Source organism: Coenobita brevimanus, chromosome 46 (assembly GCF_032717465.1).
Source record: "Coenobita brevimanus isolate Jiangsu-jjx chromosome 46, ASM3271746v2, whole genome shotgun sequence".
NCBI classification, from domain to species: domain Eukaryota; kingdom Metazoa; phylum Arthropoda; class Malacostraca; order Decapoda; family Coenobitidae; genus Coenobita; species Coenobita brevimanus.
This window is the reverse complement of record NC_136999.1, coordinates 1,221,253-1,243,560: the sequence shown is the minus strand read 5'-3', so window position 1 is coordinate 1,243,560 and position 22,308 is coordinate 1,221,253. Positions and strand designations below refer to the sequence as shown.

Genomic DNA, 22,308 nt, shown 5'->3' with positions numbered 1-22,308 from the left:
CCTCGAAAGGTGAATCATGAACTGCTTGAAAAGGGCAACTTCAGACTGCAATCCACCTGGTTCATGTTTCAGATGAATCTACTACTACTACTAATAATAATAATAATAATAATAATAATACATTCACAACAAGAATTCAGTGCAAAGCTTAATAAAGTCACCTGGAAGTAGCATAAATAAAACACAAAATTACATCATGTGACAGATGGGATTAAAACTATAGAATTACTGTATATGCCACTAGCCTTACAACTAAGCCGTGCGTTATTCATCAATTATCCTTGTGCGCAAGTAATCCAGAATCTCTCGTGTTCCTTTATCAAGTATTGCTCTCCGTGGAACTCGGAATGGGTTGCCATGTAGCTGAAGGCTCCTGTAAAACAATAGTAATAATAGTGCCATAATAATAATAATTATAGTAATAATAATGATAATGAAAATAATAATAATGATCCATCCATCCATCCATTCATCATCTACTCCAGAGTTGCCCCATGAGGAGTATAGGAGCCTGGGGCTATGCAAGTTGGTCCTAACATTTAAGATGACAGTGACCAGCCTCACTCATCTCTGAGTGGCATTATGTGAGCAATAAATCCCAACCACCCCTTGGACATAAACCTACACAGGCTCAATCTGATTAGAGCACCTTAATTACCCATTAAACCATCAGGTGCCATAATTTGGTTATATGGTTACCACCCAGCACAGCAAGTGGTTTCCTGGTGTACAGGAAACCATTCGGCTTATTACTCAGTGTAGAGTCACCCACAGGCAGAAAAAGGAGGAAAGAATGAAGGAAAAAAGACACAAGAGGAGTGTAAAGTCACCCGTACGCAGAAGAAAAGGAAAGAATGAAGGAAATAAAGACAGAATAGGAAGGAAGGAAGAGCGGAAAGGGCAGACACCCAAAGTAGCACTATATCAAGTGAGTGGATGGTGAGTGCCCCCACATACCACAATAATAATTATCATCATTATCATCTAACAATAATAATTATAATAATAATAATAACAAGACTGGAAGGTTGATCTGACTGGTAACTGGGAAGGCTCAATCCTATCTCATACTCAGGTTCATCCAGTATCATGCATTCACAACTTATTATGCAAGATGAGGCAGCAGCCCAGGCCCAACAGGTGAAAGAAAATCAATTATGGTTAACTAACCTGAGCTGGGTCATGTTCCCAAGCGGAGGTGGAACAAAGTCAATGTTGTTGTTGTGGAGGTCGAGAGTGGCCAAGCGCTCCAACTTACAAAGGCCTTCCACATAGAGTAGTTTTATTTGGTTGTCGGCTGCACACAGAATCTCAAGCTGAGACATCTCGTATACACATGCAGGTAGCTGCTCAAACCTGTGCCAATTAATTTTCATTAATATTCTCTTCACTGTCATTATCACCAATCATTATCATCAACAGAATCATCATCAGTTAAGCTGTTTTGTTGTAGTGGCCCAAGCCATAACTGAATATTAACTAGAGGAATGCCAACTGAAAATGCCTTTCTCATATTGTCCACCATCCCCCTTTACGGGGATAAAGAAGCAGCTGAGGGATGTATGTATACTGGAACTCTAAAAATGTGTAGTTGTATCAGGGCCAGTACATGAAGGCATCCCTCTCCAGCACCATTAAAATTTTATTATTAACATACTAGACAATGTTAAGTTCCATTATGCGAACTATCTATGAATAAATAAACATCTATGAAGTCTGCTATTCTATCTTGAATACTGCCTCACATTCCCTCACCTATTTCCTGTGATATTTATTTCCCGGAGGTACAGCAGGGATGCCAGATCAGTGGGTAAGTCTGAGAGCTGATTTGCTTGTAGGTCGAGAAATTGCAGGCGGTGGAATTTGCCCATCCATGACGGTATTGTGAGTAGCTTGTTCATTCCCACCATAACCTCTGAGGCATGTGGGGACAGCATTTCTAGTCTGTATAAAATAATAATAATCCAGTAATAAATAAACAAATAAAATCCTTACATATACAGTTATTAAAGTACATTAAGCTTTCTCATTTGTGGCTTACATCTTTCTATTAATATGATTAGGCAACATAAGGTATTTGTTATTCTGTGGCCCCAGGCTTACTTGGATGTGAACCCAGTAAACTGCAGGCTGAAGGTGTCTTTCTTCTGCAGTGCATCATCTCCCTTACAGGGAAGAGGAGGGAGTTAAGGAATGTTTATATACCTTGCAAGGCCTGATTATATCAGTGTCACCATGTAAATGCATCCCTCTTCAGCACTTCACAGCATATTATGATTCATAAATAGATGAACAAAGAAACGGAGATCTATCACTTGTCTAAAAAATCAAACCAAAAACCTTACTTTTCTGGCACCGCAGTCAGCTGATTCTTACTGAGGTCAACTGTTCTGACTTTGGCTTCATAGGCATTCTCAAATAGCTGGTCAGGGATGTCCGTGGCCTTCTCATTGTATGCCATGGTCTGGGTGTTGCGCATCTGGTATTTATCTGGTATCGAACGGTTCTCCAAAAGTAAGTTTGTGTCTGCTGGTGTGTTCTCAAACCCTGAGAGAAAAAACAAGAAATAAGATAATCCCTTTCTGCATTAGGATAACTAATATTTTATTCTTACTACCGCCATACAATTTTATTCAGCCTGTAACTGGGACTGCAGTTTCAACCATGTGCTCCTGGGGATCTTTTGTTGAGGTTATGATGATTGTGAGGGCAGAAGCCATCTTCTTTAATCCCCTCACTATAAGATATCCTTCCCATGATGCATGATTTTCTCAGGCGATAAAAAGAATAAAATAATAATAATAACAGCACCATCATACAGTAGATGAGAAGGATAATCAGTTTATAATATACTGTACATGATTTAAAATATATACAGTAAGTCCTCACTATAACAGACTAATTGGGGCCCAAGCCATTCCGAAAAATGCGAAATTCCAATTAAAGCAACATCCGGACTTTCCCCTGCTAATCCGGATTTTTCTGTTGTATCAGACATTAGTCCGGATCACATGAACAGTTTTTAAACTGTTTTGACAACCACTGCGGCACTGTACTTTGTTATAACTTCACTACATTAATCAAATGGTATAATATATATAATAATACTGTTCTGTACACTGATAAATAATGTCTTTCATTTACCTTACTGTGGTGAACATACCTGAAGTGGTCAGGCAGTCCAAACTGCTTCTGGCTTTATCGGACTTTTTCCGAGATATAGGAATTTAGTCCGGTAGCTCCTCTAGTCTGATAAAAGCGAATTCCGGTCTATTGAAGTCCATTACATCGAGGTATTACTGTGTGTATATATATATATATATATATATATACGTCACGCTTGTAAAGAAATGGTTTTATTATGGAGGAAGGATGGCTTTCCCTCAATAAGAACTGACAACTGTTACAAAAAATAAATAAATAAAAATACTGATATACAAAAGGTGTATGATTAAGGCACAAAAAGGACCGCAATAGGCACTATCTTTGGAATCTACTAAAGAGGATGAAGATAACCAAGCATGAATTCTAGACTTGGTTTCTTCTACAATGCATTAAAAAAACAGAGTAAATAAATAGCCCACTAAATCCTGGGATGGTGTTGGAGAGGGGTGTCTTCAATGTGGTGGCACTGAGATGGCCGAATGGCTCCACTGCCCAGTTATTCAAACATTTCTTTAGTCCCTCCCTATCCTCTGAAATGAGGATAATGGACTGAAGAAGAGGGGCAACTTCAGCCTGCAGTCCACCAGGTTTACATCCAGATAAGCATCATGCCACAACAAAAAGAATCACTAAACTATTCTTGCTAACTCCAGATTTTTTTTTTCCCCTACTTATGAGAACATTTTTTCAACCAGAGATGGTAGACAGGGCATAGGGGCCCAAGGCTATGACACTGAAGGTGATGGTGGCCAGTCTTGCTTGCCTGAGTGGCATTATATGGGCAATAAACCCCAACTGTCCCTCAGATGCAAATCCTTATGGGCCCTACTGTATCCAGTTGGAGCACCTTAATCCACTAAACTACCAGGCATCATACTTTAATATACTCTATCTACTGGTAATAATTAATGTGAAGAAGCAAAATGCTTTGATTTAGAAACATTCTCTCTAATCCCTTGAAACTGAAAAGGTCTCTCCTATGCAGCATGAAAGCAAGTGGAATCTATGGATCACTTTGCCAAAACTAAAACTAAAACATCCTCAGTTTGAAGGAGTTAAAAGAAACAAAAAAGCTGGATTAATTATGTACAGCAGTGGGCTATACAGATACATAGTATGATGTGAGGCAGGCTACAAATGGCAGGCAAGGATTTAAGCCACTACTCAGAAGGCTTCCTAGCGCCCCTTCCTTACCAATTATAATCTCCTGCACATGGGATGTAAATAGTCATTCGTATATTCTTTATACAATATACTGTATGTTAATATTACAACGGCACCAATGACATGCAAGAAAATATCAGAAAGATCGTAAATGATTTATTTTACCCAATGAATCTTATATCCTCTTGTATGTCACTGATACAAACACTGTCCATATTAAAATCATATAAGTAACATATGAGAATTCTAAAGTGTAATATACAAAATAAATTGCTAAGAATGAGGTGCTATGACGCCTCCAATACCACCTACAAACAGACCCTACAAGGCACGGATGAGTGGGTGAGTACAGGTCAGAGGATGGTTACGACAGGGATAAAGGGCTTTTTACCAGGTCAGGATAAGGTTTCATGGAGGTGTATTGTTGCAGCCAATCTGGATGTAGGGCTACAGTAGAAGTCTCAGTGGTTGATGTGTGGATACAAAAAACAAGAGGAAACACATAATTACACAAAACATGCAAAATCTTCAATAGCAAAATTCTGAGGTCAACTTTGTCATCACCATCATCATCATCATAGCCTCTTTTCCCACTTAAGAGATGGTGCAAAATCATCACCATCATTATACCAACCTCATTTTTCAGTGAAGAGATGGAGTGAAGTACGATTCAGAAACAAAGATAAAGTTTAAAAGTGCCTAGTGGACATTTTTTTCTAACCTAACACAGATCCCTAATTCCTTTCACCTCAGGTGATAAGTAATGTCAAACTGGTGGACTGATTGGAGTACCTTCCTATCTCACAGCTAAGGCTCACTGAACTTCATGTAACAAAGAGTCAGTATTCAAGATGTGGGAGTGACCCAGCTTTGTCAGATGATAAACTGACTATAGTAAATTGTTTTACTGTGCTTTTTTTTTTTTTTTTTTTTTTTTTTTTAATGGAGCCAAGATTTTATTTATTTATTTATTTTTATTTTATTTTTTTTTATTTTTTGTTGTTGTAAAGCCAAGATTCTGATGACTTGAATGATGATGTCTCACTGTGTGGCCCATTTCACTCACTGCATTGTTTGATACTCTCCTAGTTTTGTGCTTCTACTTTCTTTATGGTACTTCTTTCTCTTACCTTACCCCATCTTTGGATAGGAACTAGGGTTATAGTAAAGATGATGATGATTAAATACTTTCAATACTGTATAGAAAAAAATGATGAGAAGGTAAAAGTTTGGGACAAAATTTCACCAATATTTCACCTCTTGTACTTCTCAGTTTTCTCTGCCATGTAATATTCTTAACCTGAGAGAGACTTGGTATGTTTCTCAACCCATAGGTAATTCTCCCTGTGATGCATCAGGAGGGAACCCTATGTAAGAAGTAGACAAAGTGGAACAGCAGGTCGACTCTGTCCCTGACTGCACATGATGGAGGGCAACCCTACTTTTTGTTACCGCATTCATGCCACAATATTATGAGCCAGGAGTCTTATGCCCGTTATTTTACTGCTCCACAAAACTGCATGGTTACAATAATTTTGCAGACAATTATATCCATTTCCTGAATCTATTATCAAAGGAATGCTCACCATCCACTCACTCAGCGTAGTGCTGCTCTCAGGTGGCTGCCCTTTCCTCTCTTCCTTCCTTCTTCTTATGTTTTTCTTTCAATTTTTCTTTCCTCTTTTGTCTATGGGTGACTCTACACTGAGTGACAAGCCAAATGGTTTCCTGTACACCAGGAAACCATTTACTAAACTGGGTGGTAACCATATAACTAAACTATGGCACCTGGTGGTTTAGTGGGTAACTAAGCTGCTCCAACAAGATTGAGACTGTGCTGGTTTATATCTAAGGGGCGGCTGGGGTTTATTGCTCACACAATGACACTCACGGATGAGTAAGGCTGGTCACTCTCACCTTAAATGTCAGGACCAACTTGCCTAGCCCTAGGCTCCTACGCTCTTCATAGGGCAACACAGAATTAGATGATGTATGTATATATGTATGTTACTAGTACATGAGGGCCTCCCAAGCTAGCCCAAAGCTGCTCTTTCTTTGCAATACACACAATTTCATTACATGGGTATAATTTTTATCATCTGAACAATTCATGGCACTGTGAGGCTATAATTTTGGAACATATTATATTTAGTACTGGCTGGTGTATTGGGGAATGATGCCTCCATGTGGAAGCACTGGTATAACTGGGTAGTGGAGCTGCTACAGAAACATCACTCAACTCCCTCTCTCTATCTTCAAAATGGAGGATGACAGACTGCAAGAGATTAACTCCAAACTGAAGTCCACCAGGTTCATGTTCAGACATCACTGTAATGAAGGGGTTGAGCTCTTCCTGCACCTTTTCCCTCACCCATCTTACCCACACCAATAAGAATCAGTCATATTTACCAGGGAAAGTGTTGATGGGTGCTGAAACTCGAGAACGTAGGTATTTTAGGAGCTGGACAGTGCCACGCTGAATTATATCACGCCGGATGAGCCTCATGGGGTTACCCTCCAGTGGCATCGACTTCAAGTGTGGCAGCAAACCCAGGTGGTACGGCAGTCTGAGTAGGACATTAAAGGCACACCAATATTACAATGATTCACTGTTATGTTAGCCCATATCCTAGGAAATGCACTGTCATTGATTTACAATGCATGTTAGCAACTCTTCCTTACTGATTTATTCTGCATATTACACTTTACTAGTTCTTTGTATGTTACTGTACTCTTCTAACATTCACATAGCTTGCAAAAATATCCTGGAAGGGAAAATTTGCACAAGTTTCAGAAATATACTGGTAAGATGGAAGTGTTGATGTCCTCCTATGCTGACACAAATACAGGACACATGGAATAGGAGGCTTCACAGTACCTCTTCCCTTGTGATTTATTCAGCACATTACATCTCAACATCCTCTTGCATATTATTGATCCAAAACATGATGCTATTAAAATTATATGGGCTAAATAACACACGAGGGAATGTTAAAGTGTGGCATGGAAAGTAACTTACTAAGAAATAGATAGATATATACTGCAAAATGACAGACAAAGATATTTACATACATAAATTCATTACATTCCTCATACGGTATTGGGTTGACTGTGATACAATTGATGTTTTATATGGACTGGAAGCTACAGCAAATGCCAAAAGCAGCTGATTACTTCTCTCCAGATGCTGGAAGGTGTTAGGAAAAAATGAAAGCGCTGTAACAAGATTTGTAAAACTTTAAATCTCAGTTTGGACTGACTTAATTTACTTTTGGCTAAGTTTCTTGTCTAAGAGTGATGATTCTGTGGTTAGTTTTCATGCCTATGGTCAATTTTCACTCTCATCGAAATACAGCACTTTCTAGGGTCAAAGGCAATCCATCTAACATACAGGTTAAACTTTCACATGGTACAATACAATGGTACGTACGTGGTGAGACTGTTATTGGTAAGGTCAAGTCTCTCTAGTGCCTGGAGCCTGGTGATCTGATCAGGGAGGGTGTCCAACTGATTATCTCGAAGGTCAAGCACACTCAACCCACTCAGGTATTCCAAATGCTCATCATCCAACTCCTGTAGGCATGCAAGATGGATACAGTTACATTCTATTAAAGTTATCCATCACTGTCACATTTTGTTTTACATTTGTTTTCCATGTAGCATGGTTCAGACAGGTTCATCTGATAGCACTCATCTACCTTACTACATTCTGCGCCAGCTCTCTAGTAACACCTGGAGGTCTGAAGTCAGCACGTACCAATTGTCCCAAGTCTTCCTCATTCTACCTCTCCATTGGTGGCCCAACACCTCTATATTTCTACACCTCCTCACCCAACTACCTTTATTTATACTCTAGACATGTCAATGCCAACCCAGTCTTCTCAAACTCTCTTCTCTTCCAATGTTTTTCACTCCCAGATGCCTTCACAACTCTCTCGAAGATATCAGTTTCCTATTCCTACATCACATTATATCAGATCATTTCTCAGGTCATTCTGACCCAGTCTCAGTCACTCCTCATTTAAACCCTATGAATCACTGCCAAACAATATAACAGTCCCAAGGGCTACCAAATACTGTACTTCCTCCTCTAAGGAATATGAGAACTCCTGAGATGTAAGGATGGGTAGCAACTCTCTCAGCTTTTTTCAACCACTAGACATACAAGCAATACAGCAATGCAATTATAAAGCTGCTCTGATGCTAGAGATACATTTTTCTGTGCTTTTAACTCACATTATGAACCAGGAGAATGTCCATTTGATGTATCAATTTATTGCCAGCATGATGATGATAATGCCAAAGATGACTGTACCTTGATAAAATTGTTGCCGAGGTAGAGTTCTTTGAGAGCGGCACAGTTGTGTAGTGGCGGGACGACCTGAATGGCATTGTGTCGGAGGTACAACTGTTCCAACTTTCTCAGGTTTCCCAGGGAATTTGGTACACTGCCCAGCTGGTTGTGGTTCAGGTCTAGTTGCCCCAGTCCTGTAATACACATTAAATTTAGTCTTATAATACATATTTAAGGTACATAATATTCTATCAATTCTATCATCCAGTACTTTACTGTCCCATGAGAAATGTAAGGGCCCGGGGCTATGCTATGCGTACTTAGCTCAGACATTTGGGGCAAATGATCAATTAGATACTCCCCCCAGGCAACTGTATTTGAGCAATACACACCAACAATGCCTAAGATTTAACCTCTACTAGCCACATCCAGTAGGAGCACCTAACTCACTACACTACCACCAGACATTCACCAAATAATATAATACAGTACTACTCACCAAAGCAATCACCCAGCTCAACTGGCAGTTCTTTAATCTGGTTTTCTGAGGCATTAAGTTTGACCAGCCTCTGCAGGTAGCCAATACCATATGGGAGACTGGTTAGTGAATTGTGTGACACATCCTGAAAAAGCAAATAATATGTAACTATGTATGTTTAAGATGGTAAAATACTGGCTTCAGCAGATTATACAACTAAAGAAAAATTGTTGCAGCCATTCAAGCAAACGACGAGCGTTTAAAGTATACAACAATGAGTGATCACTGTGATTATAACGTGCTAAGTGATCTGGACATGCACAGAGTAGGCAACATAAACAAAACTGTCATATCTCTGGATTTTGCTTTTCTAAAATGTTTACAGCTATTTCATGATAACTGTCCATCTATTGCCAGACACCTTAATCATATAAGGGTTGGCCAAAAACAAATCACCTCCACACTGCCCTGTCCTTTGCCATTTGACTGCCCTCCCTCCCTCCCTCCTGTACCCAGGAAACCATTTACTACGCTGGGTGGTAACCATATAACCGGGGTTTCTGGCAGGGTTAAGTGTCCCCCAGATTCCCCTATCCAAAATCACTTAATCATGGCAGTTGTTTCAGAGATTAGTTCAAGTTAGCTTAGGTCAGGTCAAGTCAGTTCTTGTTATCTTCTGTTGTTATATCAAGTGCAATTTGGCTGTGCGGTATTAACTGTACTGTAATTACCAGATACTCTAGTACAGACAGATTGCCAATGTCATCAGAAAGTTCCTTGAGGTTGTTGTGGTCAAGCTGAAGGGAGCGCAGGTCAGGGAGGAGGTACAACCCCGCCGGCAACTCCTCCAGCTTGTTGTGGCTAAGGTTGAGGCGCTGGAGGCAAGTCAGTTCACCCAGGGTTGATGGCAGGCTCACCAGGCAGTTGTCTGACAGCTGCATGGATATACAACAAATTCAGGACTTTATGAACAGCTACACACACAAGTAATGGTTTCAGGGGCCTTTCTTACAGTTGCACAAACATTATTTCAGAACATTTTAAATAGTTGTACAAACATACAACAGTATCAGGATATCGTGGGCAGTTGCACATGACATTTAGTAGTTTCACAACATCTTAGGCAGCTGAACAAACACTTAAGCTTCAGGCCATCCTAGGCTGCTGCACAAACATTTAGCAGTTTCTGAACCTTTTACACAGTTGCACAAACATTATTTTGGAACGATGTAAAAAGCAATACAAACATTTAACAGCTTCAAGAAATCTTGAGCAGCTGCAAAAACATTAAGCTTCGGGCCCTCCCAGGCTAATCCCTGGGTGTTAACGGGGCAACATCACCAAAACTTACATCTAATATCTGCAGTGAGAGGAGGTTGTTGATCTTAGGTGAGACTGTAGAGATCTGGTTTGAGGCAAGATAGAGGCGGGTGAGGTCGGTCTGCTCCCACCAGCGATCCTCATCACTCCCGTCCATACTCATTGTCATTGTCAACTTCTTGGCCTCCTCGCTATCAATTTCGTGGATGTGGAACACTTTATCTGGAACTGTGGATGGAAATGATTACACCAAGCTTGATGTAAAATCAAAACTTGATACAAAATCAATGAGATTCACCAGAACCCAACTAATTACTAGCTACACCACACCAATTCTTTGTTCCTAGAACTAACTGCTGCTAAATGGTCAGATGAGATGATCTGGACATACAGAGAGGAGAAGAAGGGGAACTGGTTGAGGAGAGTCACATGTACTGTATAAGTGTGGAGGAAGGAGTGTCCAGAAGCAGAAGTGGGGTGAAGTTCTGTGTGAAGAATTCAAGGCTATGGGATTGGTGAGAGAAATGGCTCAAAACTGCTATATATGGAGAGATGCCATCAGGGGAAAAGATCTATCCAAGCTAGAAACGTCTCATCTTTAATTGCAAAACATAAATAAATAATGGTACTGTAAATGGAACACTCTTATAATGTGCAATTAAACACAACAACCATATCTTCATCATAAAGTAGAGTATAATACCGAACAATCAAAAACTACAACTGGATCAATCTCATCATCAACAATCCTTACTTTCAGCTAACCCCTTGTTGGAGAGATTAAGTTGTCCTGATTTCCTGGCCATCCTGATGATCTGTGGGTGCAGAGGCTCAGTCTTGCTCTCCCCAAACACAGCCCCAATGTTAGCAAACCCTTGCTGCATCACTGGCCTTCCTCCTCGCACTCTTATCCTGGCACGCACTGAACTGTATGCCCTTGAAGCTGGCTTGCGGGGGGGACTCAACTTTGGTGCAGCTTTTCTGTGGAGGGATAAAAATAAAGTGTCACCATCAGCATCATCAACATTCCCCTCACACGTGCATCCTCACATGCACAAGACTGTAGGCTTGTGAGGCTGGCCTGCAAGTGGAACTCAAACTTCATCCTGCTTTCCAAAGGATGGGTCAAAATAGGTCATCAACATCATCACCATCATCATCATGACTTAATAAGTACCGGTATATGAGGAAAAGGTAACCTGAAGATAGTTCAGTCAAAGTCATCCCTAGTCCAGGGGTTCCCAAGAGGGAGCAAGGCAACAGAGACGATAATGTTCATGATGATATCTCTTACAGTGCTATACTATTTTTACTGTATAGCTATAGCAAAGACTCATTCCTCGGTATCACCAAAGGGTGCATCCAAGCATTTTCTACTGGCCCCCAATAAAACGACAGACAGAAAGGTTGACAAAATGATACAGATATATTGATAGATATAGACAGACAGACAGACTGCCAAAATATAATAAAGGATAATATGGAACTGACAGCTACCATTCCTTATTCTAATTGCCTAACCGGACTGATAAGTATTATACATCAACAACAACATTACATCAAAGACTTACTCTTGGCCATTCCCATCGAGTGAATCCGAGCCTCTTCTACTGGTACCAGATCCTCCCGACCCAACCCGGCCTGTTGGTGAGGCTCGGGAGATACCTCGACCCACACCACGCCTCACTCGACCCCTATTCCCCTCAGTAGGCTTCACCGGTTTGTCAGTCGCCTGCGTATCTGGGAAAATCAAATCAACATCACCATCATTATGACCTTTTCCCACCTAAGGGTGCTAGAGAGGGATGCCTTCTCACAATATGAGTAACATAACCAGTTGTCTTCCCTGTCTGATTTTACAGATATCCCCCAACTTTCTCCCTATTCCCCAATAGGATGGTGGACTGCAGGAAGATGACAGTGGATTGCACGAGGAGGGCAGCAGCCTGCAGTCCACTGGGTTCATGTTCAGATAAGTGTGGGGATGCAACTACTACTGTACTATCACCACCTAAGAATGAGATGTTTTCATCAAATTTAAGAAAGACTTTTCAAATTGGCGGAGTTTGCTACAGCATAATTAACCCTTCACTACTATAGATCCTTTCCAGCTCATTGAAATCATCTGCATATTATAGAAAAAAAAGCATCACTGGACTAAAGGGGTTAGTAACAGTAGTAGCTGATGCCCCAGGTTCATCTAAAATGTGGACCCTGCATACTGCACGCTGAAGATGCCTTCCTCCTGCAATTTGCCATTCTCGTTTCTGGGAGAGGGAGGGAGAGTCGGGATGTTTGTAGAAGGAGTTGAATGGTTATATTGGTGCCATCATAAGTAGGTGTTTATACTGCAGATAGGGATTTAAAAAAAAAAAAAAAAAAAAAAAGTGTCATCAAACTGAAGGGGATTAAAATAGCTATTAGTTCTTACCAGCCATCTGGGTGATGGTTTGGGATGAAGGCACTTTGAGAGGAGCTAATTTTCTGGAAGGTGGCTGCTGCGACATATGTTCAGGCGGCACATCCGTTTTACGCACTGGAGCCACTAGCAATCTGAGGAGAAACAATGTACAGCTAAGTGCCTCAAGAAATATACCATGATATAAAAAAAATACCCCCATATATGCCTATGAGGTGGCGCTAGCATTCCATGGACTTGAATGACCCGGAAACAAGTGTGTGGTCCATTTTCACTCGTCATGCTGTTGATCTGTTCTCTCTCTATTAAGATTTTCTCAAGTGGTATACAACTTCACTTTATTTTTAACTTTGGGGCAAAAGAAAATTTTGCTGAATCTATGCTCCACCCACTTTAAAACAGCCAACTCTCCATTTTGAATGCTAAGCTGTGGTAAGAGATTAACACTAGAACATGGTGCTACCCATGAATATGTGCTATGGAAAAGATATACAGCCATAGTACTGTCTTATTCTGCCACTGAGTGATGGGAAATTGGCTGAAAAAAGGACAGAAATTTCCAACCAGTTAATGTGGATGAAATTTATAAGTATGGTATGCAAAAAAAATACAGGAAGCAAAAAGTTAAATGAATTTCACACACATCTAATGCAAATAATTCTTGATGCAGTACACAATAAATGCAGCAAACAAAAAAAGGTGCTAATGAACTGAACATCACCAATACTACAAATTTTTCCAACAGTAAGCAAACAAAACTAAGTCTAGCACATCATGGAATCTGTTCAAAAGAATTTTACACATTTCTGGAGCCCAACCTTGGATGAATTTGTCCTGATCATACGTGGGATATTAGTGAAGTACACCTACAATATTACAAGGAACTGGGAGTCCCAGACACAGTAATATGCACAGATGTGAGAAATCTGGGTTTTACTGCATCAGAAAACAAGGCTCATTTTCTCATCAATTTAGGTGGTTCTAGCACCTCTTCCTTTGCAGTTAATGTCTGCAGCATTTCATATGTTCATACTGTAATTTCAACCATGATACTGATGCAAATTACTGTACTGTATGTAGGTAATTAGGCTGAAAATTAAAATGGCAAACAACATATGAGAGAATCGTGTTGTTCTTGTTATTGTTGCCTCAATTTCATCTGGATGTGAACCCAGTGTACTGCAGGCTGAAGCTGCCCTTGCCTGCATTCCACCCTTCTTCTTTCGGATGTCTGTACAACCTGGTTATATTGGTGCCACCATGTGAATGCATCCTTCTCAGAGCAACTACCAAGAGAACGTTAAGATTATCATGAATAAAAAATTAAAATGATAAGGATGAGGCACTAGACAGCCACCTAACAATAATATGATACAAAGTGAGTAAATTCTGCATTATGGAGTGATGAGCATGAGAATGAGGCTGAAAGCAGGTGTGGCAGTGACAGCATGCACAACTGCAGCAGCACCACCTCGCATGCCTGTCAAACTGCCACATCAAAAATATTTCACCAGCTTTTAATAACACAATTAGTCCTTATTACAAGTCTTTTTTTTTATTTATTTTTTTTTTTTTTTATGACAAAAAACTGCCTATAATACTTCCACTGTTACCTATAAAGCTCATTTGCCAGGTGCTGGAGAGGGATGCCTTCATGGCATGGCACCAACAGAAGCAGAGCTCTGCTGCTTTGTTATACAAACATCCCTCAACTCTCTTCCCATCTCCTGACAGGGATGGTGGACTGCAGAAGGGTATTTTCAGCTGGCAGTCCACTGGGTTCCTGTCCAGATGAACCCAGGGCCATAACAATAACAACCTGGTTTGCCCATTTCTCATAATTTAACAGTTCCAGTTGCATGAAAAAGGAAATTCTGTATTACAGTATTCAAAACACAATCCTGACTTATAATAAGGACTGCTTGTAGTAATGAAGAAAAATCAACAAAGAAAGAAAAAATATTCACAGAAAAGAAGACAAAGTGGTCAGCAACATGCCTGAAGTTCTGAGCTACAAGTTGCAACACCACACAACACAGATAATGATTAAAACTATAGTCGGTTTGTTTTTACCTAATGAAACTGGGCCACTCCCATAACTAGAATACTAAGCCTTGGTTGTATAAAATTTAATTAGCCTTAGTTATTAGGCTGGAATTTTTTTTTTTTTTTTTTTTTTTTTTTTTACTATAGCCTGTTTGCTTTTATTTAATGGAACTGGGCCACTCCCATAATTTAAATACTGTATTAAATTGTGGTGGCATGAAACTCAATAAGCCAAAGTCATGAGATATGAATGTGTTTTCTTGGTTACTAGTCAAATCAAACTTCCAATGCAGAAACAACATGGCCATCAACAGAGATGAAAGGGGCGAGAGATCTTTGTCAAGTTATGGTCAAATGTTATAGCCAAATGAGCCCCTCACTCTGACTAAAATGACCATCACTTCAGATGAAAGTAGTTCAGGAGCTTCATCAGGTTAGAACAAACACGCTATACCTGCTGGTGGGTGCTGGTAACCTGCTTCTTCTACCTCCGTCTGTCTTAGCTCCATCGTTGAGCATGACTGGTATCAATTACAGATACAGAATTTAGTATCTGAAATATAACAAAAAGTGATACTTCTGGAAGTAGTTACATAAAAGTGATAAAGTCATCACTATACTGAAGGGGTGGTAGTAGTGTACAGCAGTAGTGGTAATATTGTTGAAGCAACCCTAGGCTTACCTGTATGCAAAACCTGGTGGTCTACAGGATGAACTTGCCATCCTCCAGCAGTCCACCATCCTTCTTTCAGGGAATATGGAGGGGGTTAAGGGACATTTGTTTCACTAAGCATATGAGTCACTCGGTTATATGTGCCACCACACGAAGTGTCCCTTTCCTGCCCGAATAAACTCCTTCGTTATGAAAGGTCTTTCCAGAAGATGAATAAAATTGTCTGGTAGCAAGAGAAACAAACTAAAAAGAACATCACCCTGATTCAAGAGGCTGATAGATGCCTTCTTAACTCTAATGGCAGCTTCCATAAGATCAAATATAATTCTGATCAAAGTGGAGTGTTTCCCAGATTCAGCTGAAGGCCGGAGGAGACTCAAGCCTTATAATCCAATTATCAGCCAGGGGAAGTATTGTTCATCTTACTCTCACTATTCTGAGATTATTTTATTGGCTATGGGTGACTTTTGAACAAGAGGGTTTGGTAATGCCTTCATTAACTCCTTTACTCAAAAGTTACTTCATATCCTGCAAAATAATCTAACAGCAGCAAGAATAAAACAATGTCAGCTGACTGAACGGGTAGCATTTACCAATTATTGTTGTTGTGGCTCCAGGCTCATCTAAACAGTGAACCCAGTGGACTACGTGCTGAAGCTGCCCTTACTGTGTGGCCACTATTCTTCTTCTGGGGGATAGGGAAGGAGCTGAGAGCAGTTTGTATAACCAGGCAGTGAATATGCCTATTCCTATCAATGCCACCACATGAAGATAACCCTCTGCAGCACCTAATTTTACCACTTTATTCTGTACATGTATATTTATCAGCAGTTAGAGTAAAAGCAGTGTCACAATGAAGTTTATTGACATTTAAACAGCTCTATGAATTCCAAAATAAAAGTGTATATACCAGTACTAATCTCAAGGGGCATCAAGAATATCAATGAATTTTCCTATTTATTATTACAATAATTTGAATGACTGACTCACCTGAGCTATAGCAAAATAAAAACTAGAAGTAACGCCTACTTTTTTTTCCTGCTTATTTAACATGCCACTTCGATGAATTACTCGGAACTAATTACGGTCATTGACATTAATACGACGCTTCACAACTTTTCCACCCATTACACTTATCCCTAATCTTCATCTAAAGCACAGAGGTATAGTATTGCACATGTCAGCCAGAATCTGCACCTTAACTACCTTTGATATGTGGTGACAAGGCGCCCCTCCCCGCAAGTGTGTCACTCGTGTTGTTGTCGCCTTGTAGGGCCTGAGAGCAGAGTTGCCAAGCACAAATTCACAAATATCGCTAAACTTCCTGAAAAGTGCTAGATTGTCACCAAATTATAAAACTCTGTCGAAAGTCGCCATAAAAGAAAAAATAATGCTGAAATATCTACAATAACGCTAAAAGTGTATAAAAATATCTCATGCAGAATCATGTGCACAGTAACCTTGGCTACAGACAGCTAGGTTAGATTACATTTTCTTTGCTTTATACCAAAAAAAAAAAGAAAAAATGCCAATGAAAAGAATAAATGTAAAATTTGCTGGTCTGGTACAAATGGAGGTTTAATGCTGAGGGTTATCTTAGTAATTATTTTTATTATTTTTTTTTTTTTTTGCTGAAATACAAATAGAGATATGAGAATGTTGCATCAGTTTATATAATGAATTCAAGAAGAGGAGCTTAATACTGCTTTTCAAATGTCTAAAGTAGAGTTCGATCGTACATTGCGAAGCTCTTTTATTACAGATTAATCTTAGTAAGTATTTGGGTTCTGTACTTATTCATCGGAGGATCAGGTTCAAGAAAAGCAGCTGTGGTGTGTATATCTGTTAATTACGATTACGAAGAGGACGACAGCAGTGTTGGGTGATGGTGGGCGACAATTACAGTTGGCTCTGGAATAACCCACTGACTCGTGAGGTAGCACGGTGTCCTAAGAGGGTTGGGGACCTAATTTGGTCAGACAAGGTACAGTATTCACAATAACTTGTCAGATATGTAGTGTCATTGTGTCCTGAGAGTACCTTTTTGCACATGCACTATATCTGCCTTTAGTAATGATTCGTTTTAATTAGCGGTCGTGTTTCAAGTGAAAGTATCTATTGCATAAATTGGTGTGGTCTAAGCCGACCTTTACATTTTTTTTTTCTTTTTTTAGGAAATATAAACTTGACAGCTAGTATCATATCAAAAGTTAGAGTAGCAGAAATTTAACTCCTGTTACATATGGCCAAGTTAAAGATTAATGTTGAGCCTTGTTTTCTTTTCATATTGATAGTCCATTTTCTAAGTCGTTAGTTTTGTTATTCCTTCCCTCTTGCTTCAGCGAGGACATCAGGTGGTAGAGAAGGTGGTGGAGGTGATTCCCACAGATATGCTTAACATCCCCTCCTATGCCCGGTGGTTTGTGCGTGTGGCGGGAATCTCAGGGGCAGCAGCCGTTGCCCTCAGTGCTTATGGAGCCCATGGTAAGTGGCAGAGATGATCCATTTCAATGTGATGACTGCTTTCATGTTTTATTATTGCTGTACTACTTCCAAAAAATTTCTGTTGTGCTCTGGTTACCGCAAGTTTTTTTTTTTTTTTTTTTTTTTTAACCAAGCTCATGCAGAGAAAAAACAGTAGGCCTAAATTATAGAGCTTTTAATTCTAAGCAGCTTTCCTTTTGTAGACATAATCCACAGAGCAATTTGGATAAATGGCTCATTGTACTGGGCACTTTTTTTTTTTTTTTTCATCCTTAGTTGGGATAAGAAGCTAGGATGTTGATGATGCTGTAATGATAATGATAATTTAAACAGTTTCTTGTCTCCTGTTACAGTGTTCTACCGGCGTGAATACCCTGAGGAGCTGAAGCAAGTGTATGAGACTGCCAACAGATTCCACTTCCTTCACACCCTGGCCCTCCTTGGGGTACCTCTGTGCAAGCGGCCAAAACTAGTAAGTTCAGTTGCTCTCAGTGAATGCCCTGCCATGTGTGTGTGTGTGTGTGTGTGTGTGTGCTGATAATTCATACCCCTTTGAAAAATATAAAAAAGTAGATAAATAATCAATAAATGTGTGCCGATATTTCATAGCTGTGTACTTCAGACAGAACTCTCTCACTGTCCCACACTTTAGATTTCATTACTCACATTATGAAGGTTTCATAACCCCCTCAGACCAGGGACATCATATTTATTTAATTTCTTTCCTTGGGGGAAGCAGCCTAGGTATATAGATAGATAGATAGATAATATTTTGTGTGCGTGTGTGTGTGGATTGGAGCTCATACATGCCTGTGTAACATAAAGTACAGTAATGTAACAGCGTATAACATTAACACAACCTCAGGGGTATCTCATTTTGCTATTCTGTTTTTGTGCATATTTATATGCAAACTGGAGTTTTTATGATAACTTTGTAAAGTAACTTAAACTCTTGTAGCATATATTTTGCAGCATATCATAACTGGTATTTCATATTCTGTTTTGTCTGTATGTAGCAAGATATCTTGATCTCATAGGGATTGGTCGCTAACAAATTACCTCCGTGTCACCCTGCCCTTAGCCATCAGGCTGATCATCCTCTGAGCCACACCACCCATATTCATATTCCTCTCGACCTCCATTTCATTTGTCTTCTGTATCTTCACTTGTCTTGCCAACAGTCTCTCATTCTACCAGTCTATTAATTATTTATTACCTGTATTTATTTTGTTATGGTACTTATTTCAGGCTGGAGCACTTATGATAACTGGTACAGCAATTTTCTGTGGGACCTGCTACTTCTACGCACTGACTGGATCCAAGAATGTTAGGCAATACACTCCTTATGGGGGCATGATGCTTATTATTGGCTGGCTTGCAATGGCACTTTAAAAACTTACTTCATACTATGTCTGTGGGTCATGATCTAAGTGATTTGGAGATACAGCATCTTAAGCTTAACATCTGTTTCTTAGTGATTTATGCTGCACATTACACCTCAATATCCTCTTGTATGTAACTGATGCAGGTATGCCATGTTATATGTAGAGAGGATGGGAAGTGGGTGCAAAGGATGAGAGGTTTGAACATTGGGGAGGAGCTGCAAGAAGTAGACTGAAAAAGACTTGGAATGAAGTCATAGTATGACCTCATGGTTCAGGGACTGAACAGTGAGACTGCTATAAATTAAGTAGTATGAACAGCTGCCATGATGTAACCAAGTCCAGTGCATACAAACATGTTGGAGCCTTTATAAACAAATGAACCAAAAAAAAGTATGCTCATATGTAATGATGCAATAAAGCCTCCTAAGTCACATAGTACTTGCCCCATTAATCCCCATAATCCGATGACATATTTTCTCATTTTATTCATGCTCTCTTGAGATGGTATAAGTCATCATATGAGACCTCTAATAATGAAGGAGTTACTTAAAGCCATGTCTAACTCTTCCTGTTCAAAAAGTGTTTGAATCTGAATTAAATCAAGCTTTAAATTAAAAAATATCAGAATCTGAATTAAATCATCTGGTTGCAGGAATTACAGAATATAAAATTTGTCATGGATATGAAGAGGTCAACCCTTCCAATGTGGTAACTTAATTTGCATCTCATTCCTGCTCATACCAGACAATTTTATTTGGCTTAGGAGAGCCTTTTCAAACAGCAGGAAGTGTGTATAACCTTCATTAACCCCTTAAATCTAAGTATATAATTTGTTTTATTATTTTTAGGCTACTACTGTTTCTCTGTAATCCAGAATAGTATGTTTTGTTTCATTTTTTGTATCCAGGTGATTTTATTTAATGTGGGAAGATTCAGTAGTTGTGAAGGAATTTATTAAGGTTACACCATTCCCTCCCCAATCGAAAAGTCTCTCCTGATCTGACAAACTCATTTAGAATTTCATTGAATAAACCAAAACTTATGTGCCATAGGATCCTTCAGTGTGGTGACATCTGCATGTCTTATTTTTTTTTGCTACTCCCAGGCTGTTTCCTCAGCTTAGTAAAGAATTTTTGGACGAGAGGAGTTAGAGTACCCTTGACAACCAGACATCATCCCAAAATTGATAAGAGAGTCATCCATATGTTGTAAGAATAAAGCTGAAGAGTTACACTATCATAAACATGGAAGAGGATATAAAAACCTTCACTAGCAGACAAAAAGATTACCATATTTCAATCTATCTGGCAGTGTGGGTTTTGCCACCCTCAAGAATAAAGTGAAAAAATACATCATTGGATTGAGAGGATCAACGCAAGGAAACAGGTTAGGGGTGTGGCATGATTCCACAGAAAGTAAAATTTGTCGTTACAGGTACTGTATGATTGATCAAAGTTTTCACTTTTATTTTTGGTAGTCTTATAATGGTTTTTGTTGTTAATTTTTTGGCCCCAGGCTCATCTGGAAGTGAATCCCATGGACTGCAGGCCAAAGTTGCCTTTCTCCTGCAGTCCATTAGCCTCCTGAGTGGGGATAAGTAGAGAGTTGAGGGATGTTTGTGAAAATGGTAGTGGAGCCACCCAGTTATAAGTAAGCCACCATGTGAAGCACCAAGCCAAGGTTGTAAATAATATAATAATTGTACATGTGTGTAATACTGTACATCTCTAATGATAAGTAATTATCAAGCATTTGTATTCTGGAACAAACAATTTTGGTTCTGAATTGGCACAAAGATTATTATTATTATGGCAGTTATAATAAATTTCATTTCAATTTAATTTTTATTAGGTAGAATTTGGCCATACTTTACGAAACTTTTATTTAGATACTGTAGTTTTCTTGCAGAAAGATGCAATAAAAATGGATACAAGGTAGGCTGAATAGAGGAGTGCCTCCAACAAAAACTGTATATATAATAATAACTGTTAGATTAGTGAAGGTACAATGTGATTCATTTGATTAGTGTTAGTGCCAAGCTATCTCTATATTTTATAACAAAGTAGGATTTACCATAATACATTTCAAACTAAATCTTTGAATTTTTACTTCTTCCTTATTATTTCATGTTTAATATGTAATGTGTTAAATTGTACTTTAGCACTGACACACCTACTACAGGCACATGACTCTGCCATCTATCAGTTTTTAAAACCCAGTTGCAGAGTTCATCCAAAGTTGCCATGGTAAAAACTCCCCAACTTTTTTGTCACCACTCAAGGGTGTCCTTCCATTACCCCAGATATGATGCATGAATACCAGCCTCTTTTGACACCATAGTCCTTGTTCTTGAAGAGGATCATTTTAAGAGTGCATCAACACCACTGACAGGCTGATTCAATACCATACAAAAATTTAATTGAAGAAAACAATAACAGTACCTGATACACAAAAGCTTTATTTTACTGTCATGCATATTATATGTATCATCATTATTCATCATCTAATCCTGTGTTGCTCCATAAGCAGCACAGAAGCCTGGAGGCAAGTTAGTCCTGACATTTAAGATATGAGTGACCAGCCTCACTCATCCCTGAGTGGCATGATGTGAGCAATAAACCCCAACTACTCCTTGGATATGAACCTGCACTGGCTCAATGCAACTGGAGTGCCCGTTGTGTAAATATATCTAACACAAAATTCTGAACTCCAATGTACCATACATGAAAAGCAAATTGTACACTATTAATCCCTTCAGTCAGTCCCCCCCCCCCTTCCTCATTGGACAATATAAATCAGGATACACTTCAAACTGGAAATGTTTGATATAGGCTTTGCCTCCTTGAGCCCAGGGATGTCTTAATTCAGTCAGTCCCTTTT

General features: G+C 39.3%; 2 protein-coding genes across 2 annotated transcripts; one reads left to right on the top strand and one right to left on the bottom strand.

Moving 5' to 3' along the window:
- Positions 1-219: 219 nt before the first annotated feature.
- Positions 220-16,806, bottom strand: LOC145398748 (leucine-rich repeat-containing protein 40-like). Its single transcript, XM_080271546.1, has 14 exons — positions 16,766-16,806; positions 12,853-12,974; positions 11,993-12,161; positions 11,176-11,402; positions 10,453-10,649; positions 9,833-10,036; positions 9,123-9,246; positions 8,645-8,817; positions 7,760-7,902; positions 6,739-6,896; positions 2,346-2,547; positions 1,756-1,944; positions 1,171-1,356; positions 220-373 (listed from the first exon to the last, which is right to left on the bottom strand). Exons 2-14 carry the CDS (start codon positions 12,926-12,928, stop codon positions 265-267), a joined length of 2,157 nt encoding a protein of 718 aa, XP_080127672.1. The 5' UTR covers positions 12,929-12,974; positions 16,766-16,806; the 3' UTR covers positions 220-264.
- A 568-nt stretch (positions 16,807-17,374) lies between these two features.
- On the top strand, positions 17,375-22,218 carry LOC145398749 (transmembrane protein 256 homolog). The gene is made up of 4 exons (XM_080271547.1): positions 17,375-17,543; positions 17,902-18,043; positions 18,397-18,515; positions 19,292-22,218. Exons 1-4 carry the CDS (start codon positions 17,445-17,447, stop codon positions 19,433-19,435), a joined length of 504 nt encoding a protein of 167 aa, XP_080127673.1. The 5' UTR covers positions 17,375-17,444; the 3' UTR covers positions 19,436-22,218.
- The last annotated feature ends 90 nt before the right edge of the window (positions 22,219-22,308 follow it).